A 14,413-nucleotide genomic window follows, 5' to 3' on the forward strand; every position below is an offset into this window, starting at 1 on the left:
AAACAATTAAAGAGACTGATAACACTGCTTATCAAATTTGAACGTGCATACCAGTCACCTGTGAATCTTATTAAAGTTCAGATTCTGACTCAGTAAGTCTGGGGTGCAGTTTGAAATACTGCATTTCTCTTTTTTTTTTTTTCAAGTTTATTTTTTATTTATTTTGAGAAAGGGAGAGAGAAAGAACATGAGCAGGGGAGGGGCAGAGAGAGGAGTGAGAGAGAATCCCAAGCAGGCTCTGCACTAACAGCCTGCTTGAACTCACAAAACTGCGAGATCATGACCTGAGCCAAAACCAAGATTCAGATGCTTAACTGACTGAGCCACCCAGGTGCCCCATGAGATACTACATTTGTAATAACCTCACAGCTGGTGCCATAGACCTGCTGTCCAGTATGGTGACCCTTAACTAGGTGGCTGTTGAGCACTTGAAATATGGTTAGTGCAACTGAGGCACTGAATTTTAAATTTTGTTTAACTAATTTAAATTTTTTTTTAATTTTTTTAATGTTTTTATTTATTTTTGAGACAGAGAGAGAGCATGAGCAGGGGAGGGGGAGAGAGAGAGAGGGAGACACAGAATCCGAAGCAGGCTCCAGGCTCTGAGCTGTCAGCACAGAGCCCGACGCGGGGCTCGAACTCACAGACCGTGAGATCATGACCTGAGCCGAAGTCGGACACTCAACCGACTGAGCCACCCAGGTGCCCCAATTTAAATTTAAATGTAAGGATTGAAACAGTGCAAAATATTTCTCCACTAAGCAAAGTTTTATTGTTTTGGTAAGACTGCATGTCAGTTACCATTAAAATTTAGCATCCAAATGAAGATGTACTACAAGTATAAAATATACACAGGATTTAGTCCACTTAGTACAAAAAGAATGTAAACTATTCCATTAATTATTTTTTATGGTGATTATATGTTTCAGGTATATTGAATTACATTAAATATATTCTTGACAATTACCTTGCTGCTTCTTACTTTTTTAAATGTGGCTACAGAAAATTTAAAATTACAAAAGAGTCTTACGTTTTATTTCTACTGGGGGGCTGTGCCTCAGACTCTTGCAAAAGTCAGTGGTACTTAGGACCTCACCTGGCTCCTTTCTGATGGGTGGAAGTCACATTGGCCCATTGCACACATGGACTGGTGTCTGTTTTTATAATTTCACCACAATTGACTCAAAACATCATATTATTATTAATTTCAAACCTTTGCAACATATTTTTATAACATTTCATCCTCACAAAATACCTGAATGAATACACAAATAATATAAATATTTTTCTTGTTGAATTATCAAGTAAACATATATAAGAAGCAGATGTAAGACTAGGGAATATCTCTTTTACCTTTTTTGCATGGATGTTTCTGTAAATACTGTTTCCTCTAGAGAAAACTCTTTCTTTTCATGTTTACCAAATTGATCCCTCAGGGACTGACTTACATTGGGGAAGCTTAGACATGTTGCATCACCCGTGATGTATCAATTTCAAACACATGATCCAATTTGCAAAGAGCATATCACTCCAGGAGCCCCAGGACGTGGTGTTATACTGGTTAACCTATGTCTACTTTTAAAGTTTGTAAAAATCTTCAAGCAGTATCTACCTTATGAATATTCAAGATTTATCTGGGATAGCTGCAGTTCTTTTGATTAAAGCGCAATTCAGTTTAAAAATCACTTAAATAAATAAACATTTAAAAAATTAAAAAAGGGGCACCTGGGTGGCTCAGTCAGTTGAGCGTCCGACTTCGGCTCAGGTCATGATCTCTCCTTCTGTGAGTTCAAGCCCCGCCTCGGGCTCTGTGCTGACAGCTCAGAGCCTGGAGCCTGTTTCAGATTCTGTGTCTCCCTTTCTCTCTCTCCCCCTCCTCCACTCATGCTCGCTCTCTCTCTCTCTCTCTCTCTCTCTCTCTGTCAAAAATAAATAAACATTAAAAAAATTTTTTTTAAATCACTCAGTTACTATGTTGGCAAGTCCATGCATTAATTTGTTCATTCATTTCAGCATATATTTGTGAGGGGCTATATGCCTATTACTGTTTCGGACATTGGGAATTTAGTACCAAAACCCCCCAAATTCTTGCTATTCTCAAGCTTGCATTCTGGAGAGCTCTGGAGAGAGACATAAAAAACAGTAAATACAAAAAACAAAACAAACAAACAAACAAAAAACCCCAACAGCATATACATGATAGAAAGTCTGGTAGTGATGAGAAATTTGGGGATGGGGAAGGGTAAGAGGAGTGAGAAAGGGGTACTGTTTCACATAGGGTGGCAGGGTAGGCTTCTCAGAGGAGGTAACATTTTAACAGAAAACTGAATGAAATTGGAAAACTCTAGCCATATCAGTATTTGGGGGACAAACATTGCCTGCTCAGAAAATTGCAAAAGTCAAAGCCCCAAGGTAGGAGGGTGATTCCTGTGAGGAACAGCTACCAGTGTGGCTGGAGCTGAGCTCCCTCTGAGTGGGGCAGAACAGGTAGGAGATGAAGCCAGGGAGGGTCAGAGGACTGATCCTATCATGGTGAGGGCTTTGCTGATTTTACTAAGTGTGAGGAGAAATCTCTGGAGGATTTTGAGCAGGGGAGTGGCATTATCCAGTTTTGACACTAGCTGGACAGTGTGTGCCCTTGGTTCATACGAGGCAGATGAATGAAAAAAGTATTACGTGTTTCAACCCAAAAATACCACCATTACTTTTACAGTTTCATATTTTACCCTAATTAAAAAAAACCCATCTGAAATTTATTTTCCAAACTGTGAATTTACCTTTTTTCTATCCAAACTGTTAGCCATTTCCTATGCTTTTCCTAATTGAAATACAATATCCTATATTCTTGTCTCTAATAGTTTTTTCTTTATGTATTTTGGTATTTGACTACTTAAAAAATAACTATGTTGTTTTCATCATAGATTATACCTTTTTCAGCATAAAGGGAATCACTTTAACTTAATGCCTTTTCCCCTGCATTATTCTATCTGATTTTTATATGACAGAAAAAAAAAGTAGGTTAAAGTTTACAACCATGTAAAACAAAACATTAGAAGTGATTATCGTGTGTGTGTGTGTGTGTGTGTGTGTGTGTGTGTGTGTTTCAACCTATGAATTGCTTATCTAATTAAATGTTTAAATATTTTAACAAAGCAGCCAAGATTGGAAGCTGCTTTGGTCCCTTCTTTTCTTCTTGTCTTTTTCCAAAAGTTTTATTTATTTAAGTAATCTCTACTCTCCACATGAAGCCGGAACTCATGACCCCAAGATGGTACTCTTCTGACTGAGCCAGTTGGGGCCCCTGTTCCCTTATTTTCTCTGGGCCATATTCTAGTTGCTTTGTATCTATTAGAATGCAAGTTCCAATGTGTTAACAGGTATCCAAAACAGCAGTGGTTTAACATTTAAATAATAGGCTGGTGGGGAGACTCTTCTCCCTAACTTCATTCAAGGCTTTGGGTTCCTTCCAACTCCTTGCTCTTCATTATTCATTAGGCAGAATTGGCTCCTGAGTCCTGTGTTACTGTAACAACTTCATGGAGAAGGAATGAAGGAAAGTGAGAGAAAGAGGGAAGAGGAGATGAGACAGACAGGCAGACACACACACACACACACACACACACACACACACACGCCCATTATAGGCTCCCGACTTCTTTGGGCTATCTCTTATCTCCCTGACTATGGCAAACACCACGGATTGCTCATCCATGTGCAACCTCAGCCTCTTTTTCACTTACAGAGCTGTGATATTGTTTGGGCCAGCAATGCATCACCTAAAATTACTTGATTTCCAAGACTGCAGCTAATTCAGTAGGGAGCTGCATGTGCTCAGAGTTAAGACCTCTCCTCCCAGTCTCAATGCCTCTGTCATCAGGGACAAAAGAGAGTCCCAGAGACCCTAATGGTCAGAGTAAGACACCCACCCCTCGCCCTCACACCTCCATCAATAAAGCTCAAGAAAGAACGGCGGTGTTCCTGGAGCCCCTGACAAGATAGATACACATCCGTCTGTCTTCCCAACGCTCATAATGTTGTCCCCACATTCTACGTTGAGACCATCGAGGTTGATCTCATTAAGCCCTTTATCCCAGCCCCTGACTCCCACGTTAATCCTCTTCTGGACTCTAACCCACACATGGTTCTACACATTGTGCCCCCGGCCTTTCCAGTTCTACTCCCCAGCCTTCCCAGTGCCCAAAAGCCTTGACTGCTCACTAGAGCTCACGGCTATTATGAGCATTGTGTAGGTCTTCATCCCTTTAAGTTTCTTTTGCCCTCTTTCTTTCACTGAAATTAGCTCTTGCCTGAGGACACTGCTTCTGAGACACTGAGGACACTTGCCTGAGGACACTGTTCTCAAATAGTGGTGTTTTCTCTCCCACACCATTAGTACTCAAGGTAGGGTAGATGCCCGCCTTCCCTCTCATTGTTGCTTCCAAATCTTTCTCTCACCTTTCTTCTCAAGATGCCTCATTATTTACCCTGACGATATCAAGTGATACCCCACTTTCTCTCCTTCTGCAATCATCTTTAAACTCTCGGGTCACTCTCCCTCATTAGCAATAATTGCCATGTTTCCGTAATCTCCATTTCATGCAACCAAATCTCTGACCACCACCTCCCAAATTTCCAGGCCGTTGTCTTTAGTACCCCAACTACTGTAATCTTTTGACACACCGAGACCTACAATCTGTTGATTCATCTACCTTTTCACATGCCTCCCCCTCACTGTGTTCTTCCTCATCAGGTTTCGATTCCATGGACAATCATTATAACAGCTCCCTAGTGTACACCCTCAAGTCCCTTGGTTCTTTGTCAGTTATATCCACTTGGCTAAATCACACCCTGGTGAAATCCTGTCCTCCTTTTACTCTGCATCTGCCTCCTGATGACTGAATGTGGCTGGAGTGAAATAAACAGCCACAGTGACAGTCTCACTTCGAATTCATGACCCCCTGAACTCCGGCAGGCCCCGGAGGCTGCATCAGAACCATGCTACATTTCCCTGTCCTGTCTGCCCTCCTGCTCTCCCAGAAAACTATTCCATACTTCTTTCTCATCAGGCCCCAGTACCTTCTCCTCCCCTCACTCTCAGCTGATGACTGTACTTCCTATTTCACTGACAACTAGAAGCAATGAGAAGAGAGCTTCCAGAAGTTCCATAGTCAATGGAAATCCCACCATCGTTGGGGTAGCTAAGGGCCAGGCATCCTGAGTTCTGTCCCATTATGGCTGTGCATAACCATCTGTGCTTCTGGCTGAAGCCCACCTTCCCCTCGCATACCGGATGCCATTCCCTCTTGTCTACTTTCACATGTATCTCCAGTTTTCTCCCTTTTCCCGGATCACATCCATCTGTATACAAACATTGTGTTTCTTTCCCATCCTATGAAGGAAAATGAAGAACTCTCTCTCTCTCTCTCTCTCGCTTCCACTCCCACCCTAGTTACTGCCCATCATCCTACCCCCTCTCATGGCAAAACTCCTCGAAAGAGTTGTCTAGATGCCCTGTCTCTAAGCCCTCTCCTCCTGCTTTCTCCTGAACCCATCCAGCTATAGGCTTTCACTTTACCGCTGCACAGCCACTGGCGACTGCACACTGCTGAGTCACCGTCCACCCCGTCCTCATCCCCCTCGTCCTGTTCAGCAGCAGTTGACAGTTGATGCCTTTCGTCTCCTTGAAACACTTTCCTCACTTGGTTTCCAGGATTTCACACACACACGAGTTTCCTCTTGCCTCACCAGCTAATCCATATTAGCTTTGTTACTGTCTTCTCTCATTTATTCACCCTGTAACTTGGGGTGCCCCAGGATTTAGCCCTGGGACCTCATCTCTTCTCTACTCATCCTCATTCCCCTAGTGATCTCCTGAATCTAAACAGGGCTCTCTAAATGTATATGTTCAGGTCAGGCCAGTCCTCCTGCCAGGCTCCCATGTGGAGCTACCTACTGAGATGTGTGAGAAGCACCTCAAATCTCATGCATCTCCAGCCAGACTCCTAGAATTCGCACCAAAGCTTGCTCCCTTCACCTTCTCCGTCATAGTAAATGGCTATTCCCTTCTTCTAGTTGCTCAGAATATCACTGTCTCTTTTTTCATGTCCTACATTCAATGTCAGCAAATTCTATTTTCTTTCCCTTCAAAATATATCCAGAATTAAACCATTCCTCACCACTTACCTTAACAATATTTTCTAAGCCACAGACATCTCTCCCCTGATCTCCCTTCTTCAGTCTCAGTTTCTCTAATTCTGTTTTTCACACAGCAGATAGAAGGAACCTGTCCTGATGTAAATCAGATTATTTGAGTCTGTGCTTATGGACTTCTGTTGGGTCTCCACTTTGCTTCAAGTAAAAGCTAAAGTCCTTACAACGGTGGCTTTGTGATTTTATCACCTGCTACTCTTCCTGTCATTCATTTTGCTTCAACCACACTGGGCTGCGTGCTATTTCTGGAAATAATGGGTGCATTCCTGCCTCGGGGCTTTTGCACGTGCTCTTCTCGCTGCACCAGAGTTACTCGCAGCATTCCTTCCTTTACTTTGTTCCTGTCTGTGCTCACATGTTACCTCCTTAGAAAAGCCTTCTCTGATCACCCTGTTGACAGTTAAAACCTCCCCAACCCGGCCGTCATCAACACTCTGTATCCTTTTTCCCTGCTTTATATTTTTCTTGTACTTACCATCTTTCTAATAAAATGTATAATTCACTTATTCTTTTTTTTCCTTCCAGTAGGATGTAAGTTCCAAGGGGACCAGGAGTTCTGTCTGTTCTGTGCATTGTCATACCCACAGGACATGTAACATTATTTAGTTTAATAAATATTTGTTGAACAAGTGAATGAATTGAGTGGCCAGGCGACTGTTCTGGCTTAGTGAGCTGTAGAGGCCCCTGACAAGAGCAGTCCTGCCCAAAGAAAAACTCAGGCTTTCCTTGGAATCGTAAATGAATTCTGAACACTTCGTCACCGTGTTTCAGGAAGAAACAGCAAGTTGCTTCTATTCTTCACACCCCACTGTCTACTGAAACCAAATGGTTTGTGATCTCTCAGCTATAGCCCCGTCTTTCCATCTGTAGAGAATATGCAAAATTCCTAGTATTGCAGTGTGAGGGCAGTGACAACCCACACAAATTGCCAACCAGTAAACTGACCGGTCCCAGACATCTGCCTATTCACTGGGTCAGCTGGATCGATTCGGGGGCCCAAATTAGGAGGCCTTCACAAGGCTGCTGAGAAAAAATTAGTTCAGAGCACCAAATCCTCCATCTAATCGTGACTGAGTGATTGATATGTGCAGATGAAATTGTGGCTTGGATCGAACAGTGCCTTTTCACCCTTGTCACTTGTCTTTCACTCTTGTCTGGCCTTCCCTTGGAGGTGGATGGAGGGAAGACACCATATATCTTGTGCCACCAGCCAGTCACTAGTGAAGACTGCAGGTGTAGAGCCTTGAGTTCTGCTGGTTGTATCATAAAAGGCCAGGGACTTGTGCATGGGTGGGGTACAACACATTGCCGAGGACTGCCAGAACTCCTCATAATTACACAATTCTCTGCGATGATTAGCCAGTCAGTTGGGTCTTTCCCTAAACCTCCACAGCCCTGTTTCAGCCAGCCCAACCATCCATAAAACCCAAATCAACTTGTTTGTTTGTGTTATTCTATTGATGGGTGTCCCTGTTGGCAGGATAATCCATATAACATGAAACTGTTGCATTTGAGAGATTCAGTGACAGGTAACTGGAGACGGAGAGGTGTTGTGACAGACCCTAGAGATGGAGCTGGCTGCCAATTGAGCACAGGAGCGATGGGGCTCCCTGCAACCCAAAGGGGAGAAACAAAACATCCTATTAGAGAGCAGCGAAGCAGCAGGTTCACTTTCCTCTGTTGTATCTTGAAGTGGATGGTCCATTGAGCCTTCGCAGGGAAGTATTAGAATATTACAGTTTACTAGTTGCTTCCTATCTTCAGTTAGGTAGAATTCAGGCAAGACACAAGTTTTGTTCCAAGCTGTCATATCTGAAAGGTAAATGGAACCAGCAAGATGGATATACAGTGCTGTCAAGAGGGGCCACTTTTGCCCATGGCCGGGGATCCAAGACTTCTGGGAACCAGACACTTAGGCACCCTGCTGGATTTCAAAGACTGAACCCTCTGCCCTAGGCTAAGGCTGATGTGCGCCAAGGCAGGGATGAAGGAAACATGCAGGAGATAAGACTGGGACAGTATTTTTATCACTACATTTTCTTACTCCATTTTGTAAGTGAATCTTACTTTTGCTCTCACTATAATGCCAGCCCTAATCTCTCCCTTGAGCTTCAAAGCCTAATCTCTCCCTTGAACTTCAAATGTTTGCCACATATTTGGAAACCTCATAAGCATCACGATTGCTCTTTTCCTGTTTCCCCAATTACGACTGAAGAAATCTAGGGGTCATGTCTGAAGCCTAGCAGGGATTCTAGTCTCCCTCTTTCAGTCAGTGCAAAGTCTTTCCAATGAAAGCTCTCAGATATTTCTCATGTTAACCCCTACTTCCTAGTCCTTTCTGCTATGGCTTATTCTTTGGTCATCTCTCACATGAAACTGCTATCACTGTAGTTTCCTAAATGGTGGTTTCTCTGGCCTCAGTTTTGCCTTCCTGAAACAATATATGGCTACGAGAATGATCTTTCTGAAAAAAAAATTTTTTAATGTTTTTTATTTACTTTTGAGAAAGAGCAAGACAGAGCACAAGCAGGGGAGGGGCAGAGAGAGAGGGAGACACAGAATCCAAAGCAGGCTCCAGGCTCCGAGCCATCAGTACAGAGCCTGACGCAGGGCTTGAACCCATGAACTGTGAGATCACGACCTGAGCGGGTCAGACACTTAACCAGCTGAGCCACCCAGGCGCCCAGAATGATCTTTCTAAAACACACGTTGCACATGATAGTCTTCAGCCGTGTTTCTCAACTGAAGTGGTAGCCTGTAGTGATGTTCCAAGGTATGTAAAGTCATCGGAAAAAAAGGTTGGGAGAAGGGCAGAACATGATTCCATCCATTATCTTTATATTAAAACAAATACATTTTAACTAGATTTATTGTGGTGACCATTTCACAATATAGGCAAATATTAAATCATTTTTAAAAATTTTTGTATAAAGTTTCTTTATTTTGAGAGAGAGAGCATGCATGCATGAGAGCAGGGGAGGGGCAAAGAGAGAGAGAATCCCAATCAGGCTCCATACTGTCATTGCAGAACTGGACAAGGAGGTTTGAACTCACGAACTGCGAGATCATGACCTGGGCAGGAATTGAGAGTCTGACGTGTAACTGATTGAGCTACCCAGGCACCCCTGAAAATTACTTAACCGAAAAACAAAACAAAACAAATACATACCGTAGAATGGGCTGCAAAACTGCACACATTTTAAAAGAACTTCACAGACGTTTCATGACTGTGGTGGGCTATTTCAGGTTATGCCTCCACCCACATCCCTTTTATTCAAATTTACTGCCATTAGAGGGTTTTTAGAAGAAATGTTTGAGAAACACTGGTGTATAGGGAAAACTTCAAGGTCTTTATCATGGCTTATCAAAATGATCAGCAGAACCAGATTCCTCTTTTCACCTCTGAATTTTCCCACTATTATCCTTGAGATACTGAATAGCTTCTAGGGGTATAGAGACCATGTTTTGAATGCCTCCTTGGTTTTGCACACAGTGTTCCAAATAGAACACTTTCCCTTGCTTCCCTTGACTACCTAACTCACACTCCTTCCAGAGTCCCCTCAGGCAGCACATCCTCCAGAATGCTTCTCTGTCTTCTCCCCCTGCCCCCTGCCACCCCCCCCCACCCCCCCCCGCCAGCTGTCTGGGCTCTGTCCTCTATGCATACCATTATCACTACAAGTTAGGGGCTGAAACCTTATTCTGCTGTGCTCATATTTTCCTTCATGGGGACATCTTTCATTTCATTCTAGAAAGGCCATTTTAAAGTGAGCACTTGGGCCTTCTCTCAGAAGCTCATTACCTTTTTCAGAAGACAGAGAGAGTCATCTGAATGGGGAAATTGGTCAGACTCGACTTCTATAGACCACACTGACAGGGGGGCAGAATGGCTTCCTTAAAAAGGCAACTTGGGCCATCTCTGGGCTCTTTCTCTTATAACATCTCTTATGTACTCTATGAAAGAAGGGCCAGTTCTCACTGCTTTTTCCCCCGAAGTAGTGAGCACATGTGACAAGTCACCCCCTTTGTGGGTGTGGCCCCACTGTTGTCCAGTGGCTCTTTTGATAATGGGGTGGGGGTAAGTTAACTTGGATAGGGAAATAGGACATCCCAGCACACACTGCAATGTACCCATTGTCAGGCAGCCCCAAATAAAACTGACAGCCAGTGTTTGGGGCTTGTGTTATCTATGTGTACCCAATAAGTTAAAACCCTAATAAGGAGAAGGAAATTTGTAACGTCCGAAATATCACAATGATTTAAATTATCAATTAATTTAGTTGTACCAATTAGCCTATAAACTTCCTGAAGGCAAGAACTACCATATCTTTTTTTATTGCTGTATGTCCCTTGACACACAGTAGGTGGCACATAAAAGGTGTTTAATTATTTTAGTTGTTAACTTTTTTTTCTGATTATAGAAGCAATGCAGCATGATAGAACAAAAGAATTTTATAAAAATAGGAAACAAAAAGTGATTCAACAAACTAAAGATTATATATTAACAGCATGTAAACTTGTATACTTTTTCTTTTTTACTATCTGTACATTTTTTTTGAAAAAAGGAAATGATTTTATGTACAGTTTTGTTTTTAAAAAACAGTTGTTTTGGGGCACCTGGGTGGTTCCGTCGGTTAAGCGTCTGACTCTTGATTTCAGCTCAGGTCATGATCTCACGGTTCGTGAATTCAAGTCCCACATCAGGCTCTGCACTGACAGCAAGGAGCCTGCTTGGGATTCTCTGTCTCCCTCTCTCTGCCCTCCTTTGTTCATGCTCTCTCACTCTTTCAAAATAAATAAATAAACATTAAAGAAAATAAAATAACAAAAATCAGTTGTTTGTGCAACATTAAATATAATGTTCTTATATAAGATGATTTTCATAGCTGCATAGTATTGCATTGATAAATGAATAAAAAGTAGCCCATTGATAAGTAATATTTCTCACACATTTATCAAAGCATTTTTTTCATGTGCTTTCCCACATGGTTTACATGAGTTATTGCATTTCTTCTTCCCAACTCTGGGGCAAGAATTTTTTTTTTAAGTTTATTTATTTATTTTGAGAGAGAATGTATGTGTGAATGGGGGAGGAGGAGAGAGACAGAGGGAGAGAGAGAGAGAATCCCAAGCAGGCCCTGCACTGTCAGCACAGAGCCCAACTCAGGGCTCAATCCCATAAACTGTGAGATCATGACCTGTGCCGAAATCAAGAAATTGGATGCTTAACCAACTTTGCTACCCAGGCGTGGGGCAGGGATTTTTATCCATTTGCATATGAAGGAACATAGGCTAACAAGCATCAAATAGCTTGTCCAAGGTCACTTGGGTATTAAGTGGCAAAACTAGGATTCAGTTATATATGATTTAATACCAGAGCCAATATAACTTTTAAAAGGATATTCTGGGGGCGCCGGGGTGGCTCAGTAGGTTAAGTATTGAACTCTTGATTTTGGCTCGGGTCATGATCTCATGATTTGTGACATTAAGCCCATGTCAAGCTCTGCACCAACAATGTGGAACCTGCTTGGGATTCATTCTCTCTCCCACTCTCTCTCTCTGCCTCTCCCTCACTCGTTCTCTCTCTCTCTCTCTGTCTCATTCTCTGTCTCTCTTTCTCGAAATAAATAAACTTAAAAAAAAAGGATATTCTGTAATTTATTTAACATATTTCCATTGTTGGGCATTAAGGTTGTTTCTTATTTTCTTACAATAATAAGTAATGCTGCCTATATTAAACATCCTTTGAGCCAAATCTGTGTATATATTTCTGGTCGTTTTCTTCAGATAAATTCTTAAAAGCCAGTATTTTGGCTCAATTGGTTTTTTCCTTTAATTACAAATCTAATACATGCACAAAATGAAAAATTTGGAAAATATTAAATAGCACAGAGTTATAAAGCAGAAACTATTTATAATAATTCCACCTTCCAGATAGTACTATTTTAACGTCTTACTCTTTCTCCAACCTTTTATGTGTATCATATGTACATATTTATATATAAACTATCTACATGCACATATGTGCATGCACACACACACACACACACACAGGCCACAGAGAGTGTTATTTATAGCTACATCAAAGCATATATTTTACTTTTTTGTTATGTATTACAGAAAATTGTATGATAGTATTGATACATATATGAGCATGTACACATATGCTTTCTTTGCAGGTAATCAATTAATTAATTGTAGAAACCATATTTTGGAATTTAAGGAGAAAATTCTACGTTTAAAAAATAAAACTGAAAGAAATCGCCAAGAGCTGATCAATGCCTTGAGTAAAATGAAGTATGAAATGACACAGAGAGAAAATACGTCCACGGACTTAGGTTTGTGTTACTTTTGTTTTTGTGTGTCGTGGTTTGTTTGTTGGTTTTGTGTTTTGTGTTTTGTGTTTGGAAATTTAGATTTTCTGCTTTCTGATTTTAGGACATTTCTCCCCAACCACTAGAACTAAATTAGTACTTGCTCTTTTATTGTGAGACATACAAAAATCAGGTAAGAGATAGCACTGATACGCCTCTTCTCTGTAGCCCAGAAATGGTCTTCCTGTGTTTTCTGTGTGAAATGCACCGCCTTCGTGTTCCATCCAAAAGACACAGCCACTGCCCTGAGGGTCACTCTGACCCCTCCCCTCTCCCTCTTGCTTATTTCCATTTCAGTCAGCAAGCAATCCTGTAGGTTGGTAATCCTACGTGCTTCACAAATCTGTCCACATTTTCCTATCACCATCTCTGCTGCTCTAGTGAGGACATCTTCATATTTCATCTGAATGACTGCTAACACTTCTATTTTTCCCTCTCCAGACTTGTTCCCACCTGTCTATTTCCACCATAGACAGTGAATGCTCACTCTACTGTATATCATCCTGCAGTGGCTCCCATTTCTCCAGGATAAAAAGTCCTGCCTCTGTTTCTCCTTTTGTAGCCAGGTACTCCCTGCTCTTAATTCCTTGCAACCACTAGTCAGTTCTCTGTTCTTACAGTTTTCCCTTTTCCAGGATGCCATACAAATGGAATCATACAGTGTGTAATCCCTGGAGACTAACTTCTTTCACTTAGTTGTTACGTGACCAATTTATATATAAACCATATACATGCACACATGTGCATGCACGCACACACAGGCACACATTGAATGTTATATATAGCTACATCAAAGCATGTATTTTACTTTTTTTGTTATGTATTACAGAAAATTGTATGATACTATTGATACATATATAAATTGTATGATACTATTGATACACATATGCTTTCTTTGCAGGTAATCACTTAGTTGTTATGTGACCAACTGTTGCCTTTATATTGCTGAGTAGCATTTCATTATATGGTTGTAGATTGGATACAGTTTGTTTATCCTTTTGCCAATTGAAGGACATTTGGGTTTTCATTTTTTGGCGATTACAAGTACATAAACATTCACATATAGGTTTTTTTGTTTGACGAGAATTTTCTTTAGCATATATATATATATCCTGAATACATATCGGATGGATATGTGATTTGGAAATGTTTTCTCCCAGTCTGTAGCTAGTCTTTTCCTTCTCCTTGTGATGTCCTTCAGAAAGCAAACATTTTTAATTGTGATGAAGTCTAATTTGTCAATTTTTCTTCTTTTTTATTGTGTTTTTGGTGTTATCTTTAAGAACTCTACCTACATCATGGTCATGAAGATTTTCTTTTATATGTTTGTTTTTAATTTTATAGTCTTGGCTTTACATTTAGGTCTATGAAGTCTTTGAGTTGGTTTTTATAAATGGCATGAAGTATAGGTCAGGATTCAGTCTTTTTCATGTGAGTGTCCAAGTATTCTAGCACCGTTTGTCAAACAGATTGTCTTTTCTGCATTGAATTACCTTTGTAATTTTTTTTCAATCAACTGACAATATTTATATGGGTATATTTCTGGATTCTCTATTCTATTCCATTGGTCTGTGTATCTCTTTTTAATGTAATACCATGCTGTCTTTTTTTTTTTTTTTTTTTGGTCTTATTTATTTATTTTGAGAGAGAGAGAGAGAGAGAGAGACCAGAGGAGGGGCAGAGAGAGAGGCAGAGAGAATCCTAAGCAGGCTCCACATTGTCAGTGCAGAACCTGATATGGGGCTCGATCCCACGAACCGTGAGATCGTGACCTGAACCTAAATCAAGAGTGGGATGCTTCACTGACTGAGCCACCCAGCCACCCCAAT

The 14,413-nt window shown here is 41.2% G+C and overlaps 1 protein-coding gene across 1 annotated transcript in view; it reads left to right on the forward strand.

The window, feature by feature from the left end:
* Positions 1-14,413, forward strand: part of MGAT4D (MGAT4 family member D) — a 58,096-nt gene that overhangs the window by 8,197 nt on the left and 35,486 nt on the right. The window contains exon 2 of the mRNA XM_042935432.1: positions 12,390-12,548. Coding sequence (XP_042791366.1) covers positions 12,390-12,548 — 159 coding nt within the window. The remainder of the gene's footprint in view (positions 1-12,389; positions 12,549-14,413) is intronic.

Source organism: Panthera leo, chromosome B1, assembly GCF_018350215.1.
Source record: "Panthera leo isolate Ple1 chromosome B1, P.leo_Ple1_pat1.1, whole genome shotgun sequence".
Taxonomy (NCBI): Eukaryota; Metazoa; Chordata; class Mammalia; order Carnivora; family Felidae; genus Panthera; species Panthera leo.